This window comes from Scyliorhinus canicula, chromosome 2, assembly GCF_902713615.1.
Source record: "Scyliorhinus canicula chromosome 2, sScyCan1.1, whole genome shotgun sequence".
Taxonomy (NCBI): domain Eukaryota; kingdom Metazoa; phylum Chordata; class Chondrichthyes; order Carcharhiniformes; family Scyliorhinidae; genus Scyliorhinus; species Scyliorhinus canicula.
In genome coordinates, this window is record NC_052147.1 from 10350720 (window position 1) to 10373221 (window position 22502).

The 22502-nt window shown below is 48.7% G+C and overlaps 1 protein-coding gene and 1 pseudogene across 3 annotated transcripts in view; both read left to right on the forward strand.

Annotated features, from left to right (window-relative positions):
- Nucleotides 1-22502, forward strand: part of ston2 (stonin 2) — a 141184-nt gene that overhangs the window by 23577 nt on the left and 95105 nt on the right. Inside the window, exons 2-4 of one of the 3 annotated variants that reach the window (XM_038773589.1) lie at nt 16189-16256; nt 16393-16671; nt 17546-17773. In XM_038773589.1, the coding sequence (XP_038629517.1) occupies nt 16554-16671; nt 17546-17773 (346 nt within the window). In that variant the 5' untranslated portion in view covers nt 16189-16256; nt 16393-16553. The remainder of the gene's footprint in view (nt 1-16188; nt 16257-16392; nt 16672-17545; nt 17774-22502) is intronic. The other 2 variants (XM_038773582.1, XM_038773598.1) reach the window with 2 other exon arrangements.
- LOC119950818 lies at nt 9914-11602 on the forward strand (annotated as a pseudogene).

Consider the following 22502-nt stretch of genomic DNA (forward strand, 5'->3'; position numbering starts at 1 on the left):
ATTCAAGTTTTCACATATTATCAACAACAAGAACACCCCCCCCCCCCCCCCCCCCCCCCCCACCCCCCGGCCCCCCGGTATACACAAGTAATAAATTAACAGAAATAATCAACATATAGGCAAATATACACGCCCAATCAAAAAACAAACCAACCATCACACAAGCCCCCCACCCACCCCAAACCACCCACCCCAAACTCCCCCCAATCTCCCCCCCCCTCCCCGTTGCTGCTGATGCTGACCATCACCTAGTGCTCCACCAGGCAGTCTAGAAACGACTACCGCCGCCTGAAGAACCCTTGCACCGATCCCCTTAAGACAAATTTGACCCCCTCCAATTTAATAAACCCAGCCATATCGTTGACCCAGGATTCGACGCCTGGGGGCCTTGCATCCTTCCACTGAAGAAGAATCCTTCGCCGGGCTACTAGGGACGCAAAGGCCAGAATACCTGCCTCTTTCGCCTCCTGCACTCCCGGCTCCTCTGCCACTCCAAATATTGCGAGCCCCCAGCCCGGATCAACCCTGGAACCAACCACCCTTGACATCGTCTCTGCTACGCCCCTCCAAAAGTCCTCCAGCGCTGGGCACGCCCACAACATGTGGGTGTGGTTTGCTGGGCTCCCTGAGCACCTAACACATCTGTCCTCTCTCCCAAAGAACCGGCTCAGCCTTGCCCCGGCCATGTGCGCCTATGCAGCACCTTGAATTGTATTAAGCTGAGCCTCGCACAAGAGGAGGACGAATTCACCCTCCCCAGGGCATCCGCCCACGTCCCTTCGTTGATCACCTCACCCAACTCCTCCTCCCACTTACCCTTCAGCTCCTCTACCGAGGCCTCCTCCTCCTCCTGCACCACCTGATACATTGCCGAGACCCTCCCCAACCCACATCCCTGAAAGCACCCTGTCCTGGACCCTCCGTGGCGGCAACAGTGGGAACTCCACCACCTGCCGCCTAACAAACGCCCTTGCCTGCATATATCTGAAGGTTTTCCCCGGGGGGAGGCCGAACTTCCCCTCCAGCTCACCCAGGCTCGCAAACCTCCCGTCCACAAACAGGTCTCCCATTCTTCTAATACCTGCCCTGTGCCAACTCAGGAATCCTCCGTCCATTCTCCCCAGGACAAACCAGTGGTTCCCCTGTATCGGGGACCACACCGAGGCCCCCACCTCCCCCCTGTGCCGTCTCCATTGCCCCCAGATTTTGAGGGTAGCCACCAACACTGGGCTCATGGTATACTTCGTTGGGAGAAGCGGCAAGGGCACCGTCACCAGCGCCTCCAGGCTTGTGCCCACATAGGACGCCATCTCCAACCTCTTCCATGCCTCCCCCTCCATCACCCACTTGTGTACCATCGCTGCATTGGCGGCCCAATAATACCCACAGAGGTTAGGCAACGCCAACCCCCCCCATCCCTACTCCGCTCCAGGAACACCCTTCTCACCCTCGGGGTCTTCTGTGCCCACACAAACCCCATAACGCTCCTGTTAACCCACCTGAAAAAGGCCTTGGGGATCAGGATGGGGAGGCATTGGAACAGGAACAAAAACCTCGGGAGCTCCGTCATTTTAACTGACTGCACCCTACCCGTCAGGGAGAGTGGCAGCACGTCCCACCTCTTAAACTCCTGCTCCACCAGCCTCGTGAAGTTAGGCTTATGCATGGCCCCCCAGCTCCTAGCCACCTGGACCCCCAGGTACCTGAAACTCCTCTCCGCCCTTTTTAGCAGGAGCTTACCAATCCCCCTCTCCTGGTCCCCTGGGTGCACTACGAATAACTCGCTCTTCCTCATATTGAGCTTGTACTCGGAGAAATCTCCAAACTCCCTAAGGATCCTCATCACCTCCGGCATTGCCCCCACCGGGTCCGCCACATATAGCAGCAGATCATCCGCATAAAGTGACACCCGATGCTCCTCCCCACCCCGCACTAACCCCCTCCAGTTCCTCGACTCCCTCAACGCCATGGCCAGAGGTTCGATCGGCAGTGCAAAGAGCAGGGGGGACAGGGGGGACCCCTGCCTTGTCCCACGGTGCAGCCGGAAATACTCTGACCTCCTTCTGTTCGTGGCCACACTCGCCACCGGGGCCTCGTATAGCAACCTCACCCACCTGACGAACCCCTCTCCAAACCCAAACCTTTTCAGCACCTCCCACAGGTACCCCCATTCCACCCTATCAAAGGACTTCTCCGCATCCATCGCCGCCACTATCTCCGCCTCCCAGTCCACCGCCGGTATTATTATAACATTCAAGAGCCTCCGTACATTAGTATTCAACTGCCTCCCTTTCACGAACCCCGTCTGATCCTCGTGTATGACCTGCGGCACACAGTCCTCTATCCTCATGGCCAAAATCTTTGCATCTACATTTAGAAGTGAGATCGACCTATATGACCCACATGAATACTTTTCGTCAGTATTCACTCAGGAAAAAGATAATGTTGTGGAGGAGAATGCTGAGACCCAGGCTATTAGAGTAGATGGCATTGTGGTGCGTAGGGAAGAAGTGTTGGCAATTCTGGACAAGGTGAAAATAGATAAGTCCCTGGGGCCTGATGGGATTTATCCTAGGATTCTCTGGGAAACCAGGGAAGAGATTGCTGAGCCTTTGGCTTTGATTTTTATGTCATCATTGGCTACAGGAATAGTGCCAGAGGACTGGAGGATAGCAAATGTGGTCCCTTTGTTCAAGAAGGGGAGTAGAGATAACCCCGGTAACTATAGGCCGGTGAGCCTCACGTCTGTTGTGGGTAAAGTCTTGGAGAGGATTATAAGAGATACGATTTATAATCATCTAGATAGGAATAATATGATTAGGGATAGTCAACATGGTTTTGTGAAGGGTAGGTCATGCCTCACAAACCTTATCGAGTTCTTTGAGAAGGTGACTGAACAGGTAGACGAGGGTAGAGCAGTTGATGTGGTGTATATGGATTTCAGTAAAGCGTTTGATAAGGTTCCCCACGGTCGGCTATTGCAGAAAATACGGAGGCTGGGGATTGAGGGTGATTTAGAGATGTGGATCAGAAATTGGCTAGTTGAAAGAAGACAGAGGGTGGTGGTTGATGGCAAATGTTCAGAATGGAGTTCAGTTATGAGTGGCGTACCACAAGGATCTGTTCTGGGGCCGTTGCTGTTTGTCATTTTTATAAATGACCTAGAGGAGGGCACAGAAGGTTGGGTGAGTAAATTTGCAGACGACACTAAAGTCGGTGGAGTTGTAGACAGTGTGGAAGGATGTTGCAGGTTACAGAGGGACATCGATAAGTTGCAGAGCTGGGCTGAGAGGTGGCAAATGGAGTTTAATGTAGAGAAGTGTGAGGTGATTCACTTTGGAAAGAATAACAGGAATGCGGACTATTAGGCTAATGGTAAAATTCTTGGTAGTGTGGATGAGCAGAGGGATCTCGGTGTCCATGTACATAGATCCCTGAAAGTTGCCACCCAGGTTGATAGGGTTGTGAAGAAGGCCTATGGTGTGTTGGCCTTTATTGGTAGAGGGATTGAGTTCCGGAGCCATGAGGTCATGTTGCAGTTGTACAAAACCCTGGTACGGCTGCATTTGGAGTATTGCGTACAGTTCTGGTCGCCTCATTATAGGAAGGAGGTGGAAGCTTTGGAACGGGTGCAGAGGAGATTTACCAGGACGTTGCCTGGTATGGAGGGAAAATCTTATGAGGAAAGGCTGATGGACTTGAGGTTGTTTTCGTTAGAGAGAAGAAGGTTAAGAGGTGACTTAATAGAGGCATACAAAATGATCAGAGGGTTAGATAGGGTGGACAGTGAGAGCCTTCTCCCGCGGATGGAGGTGGCTAGCACGAGGGGACATAGACTTAAATTGAGGGGTAATAGATATAGGACAGAGGTCAGAGGTAGGTTTTTTATGCAAAGAGTGGTGAGGCCGTGGAATGCCCTACCTGCAACAGTAGTGCACTCGCCAACATTGAGGGCATTTAAAAGTTTATTGGATAAGCATATGGATGATAATGGCATAGTGTAGGTTAGATTGCCTTTAGTTTTTGACTTCTCATGTCGGTGCAACATCGTGGGCCGAAGGGCCTGTACTGCGCTGTATCGTTCTATGTTCTATTGTAGGGGATCCTTGTCCCACTTCAGGATCAAGGAAATCAGCGCCCTAGACATTGTCGGGGGCAGAGCCCCCCCTTCCCTTGCCTCGTTGAAGGTCCTTACCAACCGCGGGCCCAGCAGGTCCAAATACTACTTGTAAAATTCAACCGGGAACCCATCCGGCCCCGGTGCCTTCCCCGCCTGCATGTTCCTTATCCTTTGACCAACTCCTCCAGCCCAACCGGCACCCCCAACCCCGCCACCTGCCTCTCCTCCACCCTCGGAAACCTCAGCCGGTCCAGGAAGCGACCCATCCCTACCTCCTCCCCTGGGGGCTCAGACCGGTACAGTTCCTCGTAGAAGTCACTGAAGACCCCATTGATACCCACCGCACTTCTCATCATGCTCCCTCTTCCATCCCTAACTCCCTCGATCTCCCTAGCTGCCTCTCGCTTCCGAAGCTGGTGCGCCAGCATCCGGCTCGCCTTTTCTCCGTATTCATATGCCACCCCCACGCCCTCCTCCACTGCGCCTCCGCCTTCCTGGTGGTCAACAGATCGAACTCAGCCTGGAGGCTGCGCCGCTCCCTAAGCAATCCCTCCTCCAGGGCATCCGCGTACCTCCTGTCCACCATCACCATCTCCCCCACCAACCTCTCCCTCTCTCTCCTCTCCCCCCTCTCCTTGTGTGCCCTAATGGAGATCAGCTCTCCTCTGACCACCGCCTTCAGCGCCCCCCAGACCACCCCTACTTGCACCTCCCCATTGTTATTAGCCTCCAGGTACCTCTCTATACACCTCCGGACCCGCCCGCTCACCTCCTCGTCTGCCAGCAACCCCACCTCTAACCGCCACAATGGGCGCTGGTCCCTCTCCTCCCCCAACTCGAGGTCCACCCAATGCGGAACATGCTCAGAGATGGCTATCGCTGAGTACTCTGTATCCTCCACCCTCGGAATCGACGCCCTGCTCATGATAAAAAAGTCTATCTGGGAGTAGGCCTTGTGGACATGGGAGAAGAATGAAAATTCCCTGGCCCCCGGCCTCGCAAACCTCCATGGGTCCACCCCTCCCATCTGGTCCATGAACCCCCTCAGCACCTTTGCCGCCGCCAGCCTCCTGCCCGTCCTCGACCTAGAGTGATCCAGTGCCGGGTCCAGCACCGTGTTGAAATCCACCCCCCCCCCCCCCCCCCCCATTATCAGGCCCCCTGACTCCAGGTCCGGAATCCGGCCCAGCATACGCCGCATGAACCCCACATCGTCCCAATTCGGGGCGTATACATTGACCAACACCACCCGCTCCCCCTGCAGCTTGCCACTTACCTACCGCCATTGTCTGCCACAATGCTCGACGCCTCAAACGACACTCTCTTCCCCACCAAAATCGCCACCCCCCGATTTTTTTGCATCCAAACCCGAATGAAACACCTGCCCCACCCACCCCTTTCTCAACCTTACCTGATACGCCACCCTCGAGTGCGTCTCCTGAAGCATGGCCACATCCGCCTTCAGCCCCTTCAGGTGCGCGAACACCTGGGCCTGCTTGACCCGTCCATTCAGTAACCTTACATTCCACGTTATCAGCCGGATCAGGGGGCTACTCGCCCCCCCCTCCCCCGCCGACTAGCCATAGCCCTTCCTAGGCCAGCGACGTGCCCCGTCCCCCGCACAACCCGTTCCCCACAGCGGCAGACCCCCGCCCCGACCTAGTTTACCAACTCCAGCTCCCCCTTGGCCATTCCAGCAGCAACCCACTCCCCCCCCCCCCCCCCCCCCCCTCAGCTAGGTCCTCCCCGTAGCTGCGTTGCTCCCCCCATTGCACTCCTGTAAGTCAGCCGACTCCTGCTGACCCCGGCCACTCCTGCCACTCCATCGACCCCCCCCTCCCCCCGGTGTGGAACTTTGCCTCCCGCCCCCCTTGTCCACCAGCAGGCTCTCATCCTCCCCATTCCCCTCCCAGCACGGGAAAAAGCCCGCGCTTTCCACTCGCCCGGCCCCGCCTCATCTGGCGCAGCTCCCTTTCCAGGCCCGGCCCCACTACCCCCAACTCAGGACACTTCTCCCCCCCCCCCCCCCCCCCCCGTGGCCCCATTACCCCCACCGAACATCAACCCCCCCCGAACATCAACCCCCCCCCAAGCTGTTTACCTTACCCCCCCCCCACGAGCCCACCCGGCGGACCTAATCGAAACAATGCCCAATCAACCCCCGAAAAACAAAGAACCCCCCTCTCGGAACACAACACAATAATCCCCAAGTCCAGTTTTTCGGCCTGAACAAAGGTCCACGCCTCCTCCGGGGACTCGAAATAGTGGTGTCGGTCCTTGTAGGTGACCCACAGACGCCCCGGCTGCAGCGCACCAAACTTCACCCCCCTCCTGTGCAGCACTGCCTTCGCCCGATTGTAACCGGCCCTCTTCTTCGCCACCTCCGCTCTCCAACCCTGGTAGATCCGGACCTCCGCGTTTTCACACTGATTTTTGCCTTTCGATGGTGGACAGGCTATTCTAGGCAAGTGCAAATCTGAAATGAAACAGAAAATGCTGGAAATATGCAGTGGGTCAAGCAGCATCATGCCGAAAAAAACTGAGTTAATGTTTCGGGTCAATGACCTTTCATAAGACAGTTCTTTAACTCCATCTTGCATTACAACTCAAATCTGGAGTAAATGATTGGGAGCACAGCAGGCAAATCTGATCCTGTCGTCACAATGCAACATTGTCTCATTTAAAGAAAGAAGCTTCATTCTTAATCGTATCTTTTGCTTTGTAGAAGTTCTCTTTTTTTCCCTGTGGTATGCTATGCTTGAACCGAGTCTACCCAAAATTCCATTTATCTGATAATGCTGTATCTTGTGTAGTAAATTTACACACTGCTTAACTAAATAGACAGTTCAATATTTTCTGTGCGACTGTTAAGAAACTGTATCTGAGGTAACTCAAAGTACAGGGTATTAAAATGTTAAAGCTGAAAGAGCTGATTCTGTAAGCTCAGTAAATTTATGACACCAGTTTGAATTTGTGAGATTGTTATAATTGATTCTTGCCTATTCAATATTTAGGGCATGGGGTTTTTAATTGTGGATAATAAACCGAAAGTTGGATCCCCCCCCCCCCCCCCCCCCCCCCCCAGCTCCAATTGTTTTTGTATGGCAAATTGCTAGAAATGCAATTTCATAACGATGCAAGGGTAGTGGAGCATCTGGGATCTTTTTTTTTGGATTTCATAAATAATTTTTATTCAAAATTTTTCACATTTTCAACAACAAACAAACCCCCCATACAAAAATAAGAGAAACAACAAAAAACGCATGCGGAGTCTGCACGTCCTCCCCGTGTGTGCGTGGGTTTCCTCCGGGTGCAAAGATGTGCAGGTTAGGTGGATTGGCCATGCTAAATTGCCCGTAGTGTCCTAAAAAAGTAAGGTGAAGGGGGGGGTTGTTGGGTTACGGGTATAGCGTGGATACGTGGGTTTGAGTAGGGTGATCATTGCTCGGCACAATATCGAGGGCCGAAGGGCCTGTTCTGTGCTGTACTGTTCTATGTTCTATGTTCTATTATAGCTATATCACACATTCCCCCAGACTACATGCCCCCCACTAAACGATAAACGCTAATAAATACAATAGTAAACACAAAGTACCTCCCCCCCCCCCCCCCCCCCCCCCCCCCCGGTTGCTGCTGCTGCTGACCATCTCCTACGTTCCGCTAGAAAGTCTAGGAACGGTTGCCACCGCCTGAAGAGCCCTTGCACAGATCCTCTTACGGCAAATTTTACCTTCTCTAATTTAATAAACCCTGCTATGTCGCTGATCCAGGCTTCCACACTTGAGGGCCTCGCATCCTTCCACTGCAACAGAATTCTCCACCGGGCTACCAGGGACGCAAAGGCCAGAATACCGGCCTCTTTTGCCTCCTGCGCTCCCGGCTCGTCCGATACCCCAAATATTGCGAGCCCCCAGCTCGGCTTAACCCTGGTGTTCACCACCTTCGACACCGTCCTCGCAATGCCCCTCCAGAACTCATCCAGCATTGGGCACGCCCAGAACATGTGGGCGTGGTTTGCCAGGCTCCCCGAACACCTCACACACCTGCCCTCTACCCCAAAAAACCGACTCAGCCTTGTCCCAGTCATGTGCGCCCTGTGCAGAACCTTAAATTGTATCAGGCTAAGCCTGGCGCAAGAGGAGGAAGACTTTACCCTACCCAGGACGTCCGCCCACGTAACCTCGTCTATCTCTTCCCCCAAGCTCCTCGTCCCATTTACCTTTTAGCTCCTCCACCGAGGCCTCCTTCCTCCTCCTGCATCTCCTGGTAGATCGCCGAAACCTTGCCCTCTCCAACCCACGCCCCCGAGAGCACCCGATCCTGGATCCTGCGTGCTGGCAACAGCGGGAATGCCCTCACCTGCCGTCTTACGAACGCCCTTACCTGTATGTACTTGAAGGCATTTCCAGGGGGGAACCCGAATTTTTCCTCCAACGCTCCAAGGCTCGCGAACATCCCGGCTATAAACAGGTTCCCATCCTTCTAATACCTGCCAGCTCAAGAACCCCCTGTCCATTCTCCCTGGGACAAACCAATGGTTCTCTCGGATCGGGGACCACACCAAAGCGTCTACCTCCCCCCTGTGGCGTCTCCATTGCCCCCAAATTTTGAGGGACGTCGCCACCACTGGACTCATGGTGTACCTTGTCGGCGGGAGCGGCAGCGGTGCCGTCACCAGCGCTCTCAGGCTCGTACCCACACAGGACACCATCTCCAGCCTCTTCCACTCCGCCCCCTCCCCCTCCATTACCCACTTGCGTATCATCACCACGTTGGCAGCCCAGTAGTACCTGCATAGATTAGGCAACGTTAGCCCTCCTCTGTCCCTGCTCCGCTCCAGAAACACCCTTCTCACCATCGGGGTCTTCTTCGCCCATACAAATCCCATAATGCTCCTGCTGACCCGCTGAAAAAAGGCCTTGGAGATCAAGATGGGGAGGCACTGGAATATAAAAAGGAACCACGGGAGCACCATCATCTTCACCAATGCACCCTACCCGCCAGGGAGAGCGGCAGCGTATCCCACCTTTTAAACTCCTCCTCTATTTGCTCCACCAGCCTCGTCAAGTTGAGCTTGTGTGCGGCCCCCCAGCTCCTGGTCACCTGGATCCCCAGGTACCTAAAACTCCTTTCCGCCCTTTTCAGTGGAAGCTCATCTATCCCCCTTCCCTGGCCCCCTGGGTGCACCACGAACAGCTCGCTATTCCCCATGTTGAGCTTATACCCGGAAAAGTCCCCAAACTCCCTGAGGATCCGCAACACGTCCGGCATCCCCCCCACCGGGTCCCCACATACAATAACAGATTGTCAGCATACAGCAATTACCCCCACCCCCCGCACCAACCCCCTCCAGTTCCTGGACTCCCTAAAAGCCATCGCCAAAGGCTCAATTGCCAACGCAAATAGCAGGGGGGATAGGAGGCACCCTTGCCTTGTCTCCCGGTACAGCCAAAAGTATTCTGACCTCCTCCGATTCGTGGCCACACTCGGCACCGGGGCTTCGTATAGTAACCGCACCCAACTGACGAACCCCTCCCCGAACCTCCTCAATACCTCCCACAGGTACCCCCACTCCACCCTATCAAAGGCCTTCTCCGCATCCATAGCCGCCACTATCTCAACCTCCCCCTCCACTGCCGGCATCATGATTACATTTAGGAGCCTCCGCACGTTGGTGTTTAGCTGCCTTCCTTTCACGAAACCCGTCTGGTCCTCGTGGATGACCCCCGGGCACAGTCCTCAATTCTAGTAGCCAACACCTTCGCTAACAGTTTCGCATCCACATTGAGGAGCGGACAAATGGAAGAGCAGGTCGCAGAGACAGTTTTGCCATGGGGAACAGTGCCCTGAAAGCTCACCTGGAAACTGCACAGAAGACCGGCATGTTCCAGCTCACAGGGAAAGGCCTGAATGAGTTTCCCATGGACCTACAGAGATTTGCATCGAGCCTAAGGACAATGGATCTTTCAGGAAACAAGATTGAAATCTTGCCTTCTGTCATTGGCCACTTTGCCGTTTTGAAGAGTTTGAATTTGAATAGTAATAAATTGTCTGTTCTCCCTGAGGATGTGGGCAAGTTGAAAAAACTGGAGACTTTTCATCTAAACAGTAACTCACTGAAACAGCTCCCCTCTAGCTTTGATCAGCTGGCAGCCCTGAAGACCCTGAATCTCTCTGGGAACCAGCTTCGTGAGTTCCCACTCCAGCTCTGCCGCCACCGACACCTGGATGTAGTGGATCTGTCCAAGAACCGAATCCAGGGCCTTCCAGATGAATTGGAGCAGTTACAGGCCATTGAACTCAATGTTAACCAGAACCAGGGGCGCGATTCTCCGCAAATGCGGTGAGTCGTAAAGGCTGCCGTGAAACTGGCCGTGTTTCACGGCAGCCTCCGCGCCCCCTTCCGGGACCCGATTCTCCCCCCCCGGGCGGGGCTAGCAGCGCAGCCCCGTGAAGCACGGCATCGGGGGCTTAGCGACCGTTGCTAAGTCCACGCGCCAAGCGTCACGGCGGCTGACGCACACGATGACGTCAGCCGCGCATGCGCGGGTTGGACGGCTCCAACCCGCGCATGCGCGGATGACGTCATCACGCAGATGGGTCAAACCCGCGCATGCGCAGGCCGTCATGCCCCTCAGCCGCCCCGCGGACTGATCCTGCGGGGCGGCGGAGGAACAAATAGTGCGCGGGTATCGGACCCACTGCCCGCGATCGGTGCCCACCGATCGCAGGCCCATGCCATGGTTGTCCAGGACGGCACTTTGCGGCCGTTTTCACGAACGGCGAGAGCAGGTGTGTTTGCGTTCGTGAAAACGGCCGTAAAGGCCTGGGAACTCGGCCCATCGGCCTGGGGAGAATCGCTGTTCGCCGTAAAAAACGGCGAGCAGCGATTCGTGTCGTGGGGCGGCCATGGGGGGGAGACTAGCGGGAGGTCGGGAAAAATGTCGGGAAGGCCCTCCCGCTATTCTCCAACCCGTCGTGGGCAGCGGAGAATCGCGCCCCAGGTCTCTCAGATTTCATCAAACATCTCCTGCGCTCCATGGCTGAAGGTTTTGCGGATCGAAGAGAACTGTTTAGAAATCTCCATGATTCCTGCCAGTATCCTGGCCGACTCTCGGATCTCCCTGCTGGCTGTTGAGCGAAATCTTTTTGAAATTAAGAATCTGCGAGATCTAGAGGGGTATGATAAGTATATGGAACGTTTCACAGCAACAAAGAAGAAATTCTCTTGAAGATTTGAGGTCACTCGCTCAGCACCGGCCAGTGGTCCATCTTATCTCAGCAGCTGGTTAAATGGTAGTAACGTGCAATAGACTGTATCGTGGAGTTCCTATCCCATTGAAGGAGACAGTGGAAGGGGTAGTATGATGCGATGCCAAGGCCCCCAGCCCTGCCTGTATTCCAGTTTTGGAGTGGGGGGGGGGGTTAGTAAAACTGATATTCTGCCGTTAATCTATAAAATGCATTGTGCTTTAGTGTCTTTAAGCTTTTGTGAAAATCAGGGCACACAGTCCAACCCACTCTTTAAAAAAAAAATTTAGAGTACCCAATTCATTTTTTCCAGTTAAAGGGCAATTTAACGTGGCCAATCCACCTACTCTGCACATCTTTGGGTTGTGGGGGCGAAACCCATGCAAACACGGGGAGAATGTACAAACTCCACATGGACAGTGACCCAGAGACGGGATCAAACCTGGGACCTCAGCGCCGTGCGGCTGCAGGGCTAACCCACTGCGCCACCGTGCTGCCTTCAGTCCAGCCCACTCCTAACGGTATCCACTACAGTTGCACCTTGAATGAACAATAGCACTTTGCACATGACTTCCTAAACTGGGACATGGGCTGGAATTAGGTTAGGGTAGGGAGATGACTTGGGTAAACTGAAGATTCTTACCGGTGCCCCAAGCCCCGCCACCTGCCCCTCCTCTACCCTCGGGAACCTCAACCGGTCCAGAAACCGGCGCATCTCCCCCCCCCCCCCCCCCTCTCTCCGTCGGGGGCTTCGACCTATACAGCCCCTCATAAAAGCCTCTAAATACCCCGTTTATTCCCACCGCACTCCGCACCGTGTTCCCCCTTTATCTCTAACTCCCCCGATCTCCCTCGCTGCCTCCCGCTTCCTCCCGCTAGCCTTCTCCCCGTATTCATACACCGCCCCATGCACCTTCCTCCACTGTACCTCTGCTTTCTTGGTAGTCAACACGTCGAACTCAGCCTGGAGGCTTCGTCGCTCCTTGAGTAGTCCCTCCTCAGGGGCCTCTGCGTACTTCCTATCTGCCCTTACCATTTCCCCCACCAGCCTTCCCTCTCTCTCCTCTCCTTCTCTTCCTTGTGGGCCCTAATAGAGATTAGCTCTCCCCTGATCAGCACCTCCCAGACCACCCCTACCTGCATCTGCCCATTATCGTTGACCTCTAGGTATCTTTCTACGCACCCCCGGATCCGCCCGTTGAGCATCTGGGATCTTAACGACAGCAGCAACAGTGTCCATTTATTTAATCAATAAGAATTAAGGGTAGGGAAACGGGAACATTGAGAAATGAAATAGGGGTCCATTAAAGTTAGATTCAGAAAGAATTATGGGGGTCCATTAAAGTTAGATTCAGAAAGAATTATGGGGGTCCATTAGATTCAGAAAGAATTAAAAGTATATTTGAATACAGAGTAAACTTTCAAAATTTGCAGTTGATCTCAAAGTTGAAGGAATGGCAAACAGTGAGAAAGATATCAGTTGACTGCGATAGGTTAGCAGAATAGGCAGGTTAATGGAAGATGGAACAAGTGAGAGGCGATGTATTTTGGCAGAGGGGGGAAGGAAGACACGAATCATACTCAGTGGCAATTTGTTGACCATATTGGCACCGAGTTCACTCCAATATACGACCAATTAACAATGCTGCCAGTGAAGCTGCGTATTTGGATTGGATTTGTTTAAATTGGATTTGTTTATTGTCACATGAACCGAGGTACAGTAATAAGTATTTTTCTACGAGCAGCTCAAACGATCATTTAGTACATGAAAAGAAAATACATAATAGGGCAACACAAGGTACACAATGTAGATGCATAGACACCGGCATCAGGTGAAGCATACAGGAGTGTAGTATTAATCAGGTCCGACCATAGGAGGTACAAACCACTGCCTTTTGAGGAAGTGTTCCGGGCTCTTCTTTTAAAGTTCTTTTCTAATTCAGGCGCAATTTTAGCCCGACTCGGGGCGAGGTCTGCACTGGGAATGAGATGCTGTGCTAAGCATGCAATTGTAAATATGTAAATAAATTCAACTTCATCACCAACAGCTTCCTTATGAGTTGTATGCCCTAAAATTAAAAATGCCTGGAAATTTATATCTATCTTTTTGTTATGTATATTTTGTAGCATTTCGGTCATTTCATCATGTGAGGCAGATTCAGTCAACAAAGTGATTGGCAATTTCTGAAACAGCTAACTCCAAATGAAACAAAACAAAAGTTGTGGCCTCCCAGGAACAACAGAAGTGATGTTTTATTGTAAGAAATCGGAGTACGTTCAGAGCTTGATACAAATTGTAACCTAAATCAGCGTGGCGATCTACTGACTTAAATCATGAAACCTATTAGAACCTTGGAATTAGATTAAAGTGAAGGACATGCATTTCTATAGTGCCTTTCACAAGCTGAGAATGTCCCGAAACTCTTCCAACCTTTGAAGTGTAGTCATGGTTGTAATTAAATCTTTCATCACTGTAATACCTGTTGTGTGTAGGATTTTTTGTGAAGTTTATTTCATTTTGAAGTAGTTCTGGAGTTTGTTACTGATTTCCAAAAGTGTTCATTTGACTTGTGCTATACAGTCACAGAAGTGTCATGAGATTTCTTTATGTTGTTTCATCAGGAAATATAGTGTAGACTTGTTTATTAGTAAAAAAATCCAGATATAATTTTGGTTGTTTTTTCTGCTGCCCACATGCAATGCATTATTGTGCGTTTTTTTTTGTTCAGATGTGGCCTCAGCCACTGTTCTGCAATGCTTGTTAAATCCCATTGAATGCAGTGATCATATGTTGTGACTGTCACTATTGATAGTCTCCATTTGTGATCTGTGGTATTGTTTAATTTGGCAGCATAATCACTTCATTCGTTTTATATTTTTTGGGTTAGGGACAGGCATTTTAGGGGAGCAAGCTTAAAAACAGTTAGGTGTTATTAACAGAGTTGTAGGTCATTAAATCTGGGTGGATGCAAGTGATGCCAAGTTGGAAGGCTCTCTGTTGTTTAAAATGAGAATTTCCTCCTTTGCCAATCTTTTCCTTTCCACTTCCCTCTGAAGACCATTGACTGTTGGTGGAATATTGCTCTGTGGTTACTGAATGCTCTGGACTCTCAGCTTTGTCTGAATTCTTTATATATAAGTCTATACAGTGAACAGACCACTGTGGGAAGGATGCTGCAGCTGAGAGTGCTTTCTGCCTCATCTAACATCCATCAGGAATCACTAACCTGTGTGTGTGCCTGTGTGTCTCTGTGTTTCATTGTGTTTATATTGCGCTCTCCCTGTTTCTCTCTTGCTCTCTCTCTGTTCCTGTCCTCCTTGCATTCTCTGCCCATCTCTTTTAGTTACTTTAATGAATACATCAAGGGATTTTTTGCAAATGTGGATTATTTAAATATTGGCTTTTACAGGCTCTGTAGATAGAAGCAGCACCACGGAAAACCCGAATCACTGCATTGCTCTGTAAAATTGACTTTCAAGTGCAGATTCAGAATAGCCTCAGCTGTGGCATCCTTCCTCACGTAGAATAGAAATTGGAAAATACATCAAATAGATGTTGAAGCAAAGGGTTCAATACCAGATATGTAAATCATGCCTAATTTAATTTTGTTCAATAATATGCAACCTGAATGATTTCCTGTTCCACAGCAACATTAAATTGTATTTGTGAGCTTTTTGTATATGCTGTTGGCATGCTGGCCTTCATTGCGAGACGATTTGAGTACAGGAGCAGGGATGTCTTACTGCAATTATAAAGGACCTCAGTGAGGCCATACCTGGAATATTGTGCAGTTTTGGTCCCTTTATCTGAGAAAGGATGTTCTTGCTCTCGTGAGAGTGCAGCTAAGGTTTAGCAGACAGATTCCTGGAATGGCGGGACTGAAGTATGAGGAGAGATTGAGTTGGTTCGGATTGTATTCAATGGAGTCCAGAAGAATGGGGGGGGGGGGGGGGAAGAGATCTTTATTATAAATTTAGAGTATCCAATTCATTTTTTACAATTAAGGGACAATTTAGCAGGGCCAATCCACCTAGCCTGCACATCTTTTTTTGGGTTGTGGGGGCGAAACCCACGCAAACACGGGGAGAATGTGCAAACTCCACATGGACAGTGACCCAGAGCCGAGATCAAACCTGGGACCTCGACGCCGTGAGGCTGCAGGGCTAACCAATTGCGCCACCGTGCTGCCTGAGGGGAGGATCTTATGGAAACCCATAAAAATTCTAACAGGACTAGACTGGGTAGATGCAAGAAGGTTGTTCCAGATTTTTTTTTGGGGGGGGGGGGGGGGGTCTTGTAGGAAGTTGGGAAGCATTACCTGCAGAATCCTGCCTTGCTACAGAGGGAAGCCATCCAATACTTTTTAGAGTCCTCATTACTTTATTGCAATTGATTTTTTAATCCAGTTCCTTGATTAGACAAATCTATCTGTATGTATATATGATATATATATATATATTCTTTAGGGCTGATGGACAACCCTTGCTGCACCCCATGAGAGAAGCTATTCATGTGGATTGCCAAACCTCTTTCATTTGTAGTGACCTATAGGGTGTTAATCTGCCTTTACTGGTGTGTCGCAATCCTCTTTTATTCCAGTGTTTTATTCTTTTACATCTGTTTAGTGAGAGGAAATCTGGATGCACAGCTAATGTTTGAAGCTGATTCGACAGTGATGCCAGCACTTTTTTGTTCTAGTGACAGCATGATTGGGGGAAAGAGGCAGTAGCCAGCATTCTTCCTTTGTGACATCAATAGCTTGGAATATTATGATTCTATTGTAGGGCAACATTTGTGTACAAAATGTGTCTTTCAGGCTTTCTCTGACGATAAACATTTCAAATCCTAAACCATGAGCTCAAACTACAAGCAAGTGATACACTGGTAAGCGTGCAGATAGCTTCTGCATGTTTGTTACGTAAGCTATGTGAGTCATTCACTGATAGTGCTGAGTGCTGAATGATTCAATGTTTCATTGTCCTAACTGACCTCATGACTAAATGCTTTATATGTTTTACAGCAGAGTTTGGGGGATTTGTACCACGATTGGTCCTCTCATCAAGGAGTTCCCAAGAAAATTGATGAAATTGCTTTGGATGAAAATTAACCTTCAACGTTGCGACCCTATCGACATATTATTGCAGTATCACATTGAACAACCTATACGCACTTGATGCAACAATGTTATCTGCTAGTGTGATTGCTACCCACAGATCAGCTAGTGTGATTGCTACCCACAGATCAGAATGGGTCTCCTTTAATGATGATACGCAATGTACAGCGTATGCAAGAGATGCAGGTAAAACTCTTTACGGGAAATTAATATTTCATGCATCAGAATCTTAATTTAAAATTAGACAATTTCTTTATTGTCAGAGAGTACATCAGCACTTCAGTAAGCACTGCAGCAACCTACGTTTCAAAATGACCTGTTTTAATCAGGATTTAGAAATCTATACTTAGAAAAAGTAATTTAACAATTTTTTTTTAGAGTTACAAAGCCAGAGCTCAGAGTGTGGTCAGGGGCAAACCCCTAATCCAGCTCCTTGCCTGCTCCAAAAACCAATTCAAATTCGAACTGAATTCAATTCATGGTCCCCACAAGAGAGACATACCAGATCTGAGCCAAAAGGCCAAGAAGCGATTGAAGAAAACTACACTTTTGCTTCAAGCACTGACCAGAATCTCATCCTTCTGATATATTGGAAAATGAGAGCTATGTATCACAGTTTAGAAAAGTATTATTGATGTCCAAAACGCATGGAATATTGTTCCTTTCATGTATCTGAAGAATGTAGTTTACTGAAACTGATAGTTCAAAGCAAACAAACTGATGGACAGTGTTTACAAAAGATCATCAAAAATCAAGATTATTTTTGTTGGGAGCAGGTGGGATTGCACTAATTTTCTTTTAGAAAAGTAAAAATAATTATTAGTTGGTGTTGGAAAAGTCCTTTCACTGTTGTTTTTGTTCCTTTTCCTGCTTTTTTTGTCTCGGGCTCAATTTCCTTAAAATGATTGAGACAAAATAATTAAATTTTGATGCCATTTCTATGAACTAGTCCTGTCGAGATCAATGCTTTTAAATTAATTGTTTATGAACTGATGTTTATGGAATTAGCAAAAACATTGTAGACTGCATGATAATGTAAAAATAATTTCATAATCAACAGCTGGAGACCACGCTAACTATTCACCAGCCTCACTTCCATCACTTGGAGATGTTAATTACTTGAACCATGCAGTTCAGCAATCCTCTTCATCCATTCAAGATAGTCCTTTGGTTAGAAACCAGCATAACCCAGTATGTCCAACACAAACAGCAGCCGTGCCCAGTGGATGGATTCGGTTTGATGACCAACTGTGGCCTAATCTTTCACCGCTCCATCTTCCGTCTACAGGTGAGTGGTTAGAATATGAGGGTAGCATGAAAGTAATTTTGTCAATTGTTTTTCAGTACCCAAAGGAATGCTTGCATTGATAGTGTTTATGTATTTCTTTCCTTTAGCATTTGCTTAGATTTTCTTAAATTCTTAAGACACGCTATTCAAATGTGTAGCACAGATGCTAGTTGCACAATGAAAATACCTGCCCTTCCTGGCGGCCTTTGCTGCTGTTTGGCATTCTCTAATGAAATGGGCATCCAAGCATGTTGAACTGGTGCTAGCCTGACACCACACAGCTTGATTGAATGATGTGAAGCCAGGATTCCAAATTTGGACAGTGCAGGTGCTGACAATGCTGGTGTCTCCTGCTCTAAAAAGAGGAGTGAGGCAGAAAGATGGGCCCAGCAGGTGTGTTATTCACACGGTCAGGCACCCTGATTTCAAGAAAGCTAAATTTTTGATTTTCCTTCTGTTGTGAGAGTCAAAAAGCAGTTAAATGTTTTTGGAGGTGGTGTTGTGAGTTTGCCAGAAAGGCATCCTATGAAAAGCAGGAATTCAGAAGGAGAAAGTTTATGTGAAGGAGGATGAGTCCAGATGGGAAACGGTGGGTCCCATACAAAGAACAAAGAAAAGTACAGCACAGGAACAGGCCCTTCGGCCCTCCAAGCCTGCGCCGACCACGCTGTCCGTCTAAACTAAAATCTTCTCCACTTCTGGGGTTTGTATCCCTCTATTCCTATCCTATTCATGTATTTGTCAAGATGCCCCTTAAACGTCACTATCGTCCCTGCTTCCACCACTTCCTCCGGCAGCGAGTTCCAGACACCCACTACCCTCTGTGTAAAAAAAAAAAAAGACTTGCCTCGTACATCTCCTCTAAACCTTGCCCCTCGCATCTTAAACCTATGCCCCCTAGTAATTGGCCCCTCTACCCTGGGAAAAAGTCTCTGACTATCCACTCAGTCTATGCCCCTCATAATTTTATAGACCTCTATCAGGTCGCCCCTCAACCTCCTTCGTTCCAGTAAGAACAAACCAAGTTTATTCAACCTCTCCTCATAGCTAATGCCCTCCACACCAGACAAGGTCCTGGTAAATCTCTTCTGCACCCTCTCTAAAGCCTCCACATCCTTCTGGTAGTGTGGCGACCAGAATTGAACACTATACACCAAGTGTGGCCTAACTAAGGTTCTATACAGCTGCAACATGACGTGCCAATTTGTATACTCGATGCCCCGGCAAATGAAGGCAAGCATGCCGTATGCCTTCTTGATTACCTTCTCCACCTGTGTTGCCCCTTGCAGTGACCTGTGGACCTGTACATCAAGATCTCTCTGACCATTAGCAGTTTTCCCATTTTGCCAAATACAAAGGTAAAACTGTGCTGGGCGATGAGAATGGGTTAAGTAAGGTGGGAAAATGCCATCATCCTCCATGTTCTCAGTGAAGTGATACTGAGACCCATGTCCAATCAGTATCATAATGCAGAGCACCATCTACTCTGTAGGGCTCAGGAGATGCCAGCTTCCTTGTCCCCCTGCTGACTCTGCTTTATTCTATTGTCTATCACATTGCCCTGCTAGAGAGAGAAGGCACAATATAAGTTTTTTTGTGTGGCACTGTTTGGGTGATATGTCCACCGTGGGTGAATAGCTTTGAGATGCGTGGATGTTGTAAGAGGTGGGTGTGAGGCTGGTAGCATTGGTGGTTGTAGAATCTCTGCAGGTGCCTGGAGTCACATAGAGATCCGACCAGGTCAGGACTGCAGATTTGGTGAGAGAATTTTTAATTTTTGCGTGCGTGCATGCGTGCGTGCCCGGCTCATCCCTTTCAGAGTCCGGAGTACAATTCTGAATTACCCTATTATGTAATTATAGTACCAGAACATCTTTGAATATAAACTGCTAAATCTTGTAGCAGCATCTATGTTAGTGATTTCCCTATGACGGTATCCATGACAATGATTAAGAACTCCTGAATGATTAAGATTCCTACAACTCAGCGCCGTGTTCTGTACATACAAGATACATAAAAAGGAGGGACTTGCATTTACATAGTGCTTTTTATGAATGGTGGACATCTCAAAGCATTGACTTTTGAGTACATGTAGGAATAACATAAAATATTAAAAAGAGACATGCTGTAGAAGCTTTTCATCTTGGGTTCATCAGGACAGATTCACAAGAATACCAAATCTCAAAGAGAAGAATAATTTGTACTGTATGAGAAGAGGCTACTGGTTGGTTGGCAAGTGGACTCTTGCCGAGATGTTGTCATTGTGAATGCACCAGGGAACAATTAATTTCCAAGCTTCTGTTTCAACTCAACTTGGGTACGTTGGCCCTGATTGGTCAAGGCATTGCCATGGGGAATGAACCAGAGAACGGCTGTCCCCCAAACTTTTGTTTAGTTGAAATGTTGTTCCCTTTGAGGTTGGTTTTGTCTTAATGAGTGCAAGATGAAAAGCTTCAACAGTATGTCTCTTTTTTCCAGCAATACTCAAGTTGGACACTACCAATTGACACTTGTATAATTAAAATCCTTTCATTTGAAAACTGCAATCTTTCGCCAACATTTTCTCAAACTTTTTTTAAAACTGCAGTTCAAAACTACTGAAAATACCTAGGAAAACACCATCTGAAATTTTACCTGGTCTAATAAACTTTGAGTTACATGTTGACTAGTAACAACATGAGATTAATGAACAGGTTATGCTTGGTGACAAAGCAGTCTTGTCAATTAATAGGAAATTCCATCTTATGAAATGTATAAAGAGTATGCTTGCACTTTGTTTTAGCGTGAATATTTCTGAACTGTATATTTTCATTTGTATCTCCCAAAGATGTACAATTGAATTTCAATGGCAATCTCATTCTTTTTAGTGAAGAGTGTGGTTTTGATCCCAGGAGGTAGTTCTAAGGTCAGTTGTTCCCTGACCTGGACATTATCTTGAGAATTTGTTTGAAATTTTGCAAATGAGTGTGAAAATGGAACAAGTTGGCTTGGAAATGGCACTGTTACAGTGGAGCTGTCACTTGTACAGAAAACATAATTTGGTTTAATTATCCAGTGCCTTGCAAGCAAACACCAATATACTAAAAGATGTAGGTACCATTTAAGAGGAATTCAATTAAAATAGCAATGCAAAATGAAAATGAATTTTGATGTTTCTCCTAAACAATGCAGCTAATATTTCCTACGGGTGGATGGAGTCATTCTCACAGATTTTCCTCCCTCAGAATTTCCTCTTAAGTGACTGAAAAATAGATGTAGGTTAGTGTAAAACAATTTTACAAATGTAAATATAGAATAAAGAGAAATAAACAGCAAATGCATGCTGAAGAAAAATAATCTTTCCATTTAAAAAAAAAGTTAAAATAGTTTATACATTTGTCATATATAATTAGCAATATTGTTTCGTAAAGACATTTGTTTTATGGATAATATGTGGTATGACTTTTGGTTTAAAAAACTTGTATTTTACAATATATTATTTCTCAAATCAATAGGGTTTATTTTAACATCACTGCTTTCAAAACAACAGTTGCTGCAATTTTCCAGGAGATGCAAGATATTTAAAGGTTAACTTTAAGCAAAACAATTCCCAGGGCGGGATTATCTAATCCCGTGATGGAGTGTCCATGCCGTCTTAAACGCCGTCGCATTTTACGATGACGTGAACGGGCCAAGCTGAGGACAAATTCTGGCTCCTACAGTGGGCCAGCACGGCACTGGAGCGGTTCACGCCGCTCCAGCTGCCGATCTCGGCGTGAACTGGGCGCTGCTGGATCCGTGCATGCACAGTGGCACCATCGCCAATGCGCATGCGAAGTGGCCTCCTTCAACTTGCCGGCCCTGATGCAAATGGCGGAGGGCTACAGGGGCCAGCACGTAGGAAAGGAGGCCCCCAGCCAGAGAGACCGGCCCGCCAATCGGTGGGCCCCGATCGTGGGCCAGGCCACATCGGAGGCCCCCCCTCCTCCCTCCCCCCCACAGGCCGACCCCGACCCTTCACTGCCGAGTTCCCGCCAGCTGAGAGCAGGTGTGGACGCCGTTGGCGGGACTCGGCATTTTTACGACGACCGCTCGGCCCATCGTGGGCCGATAATCGGTGGGCTGGCCGCGTAGAGCGCCCCCCGACTGGCGGAGCGCCAACCACGCAGGAGCCAATTGTGGAGAATCACGTGCTGGCGTGGGGGCGGTTTGGCGCTATTCGTGCTGGTGCGGGGATTCTCTGGCCCAGCCCGGGCTGAGAGAATCCCGCCCCCAATAGAGAAAAATCTAATTTCAAAAATCAGACAACAGTTGACATTAAGATGACACAAGCCAGTTCGACTTGAATTCACATTTTACTCATTATTCATATCCTGCTGGCCTAGCTAATGTAGCCCCGTAACTAATATAATTAAAAACCTTACATGTTTCACCCACTTCCTGCACTCCTTGCTTGCAATTCCTGTCATAATGTTTTAGTGCCCGTTTTATGTGTGAATTGACTATGTAAAATTGATAACTTATCATTTCTAATGGGAATTTCAATGTTGGCAACCTCAGCACTTGTCCGTTAGAAAGTAAAGCGGTTTTGCAGCTTCTACTGTCTCCATTTCTGATCAATACAGCCTCTCTGTTTAACTAACATCAACACTCCCCATGTGTTTGGCACATACAACACTACTGAAGATATGCTACTGAACCAAAATAACCAATAGGAAATAGAAGAGTATATTTCAACAGTCGCCATATG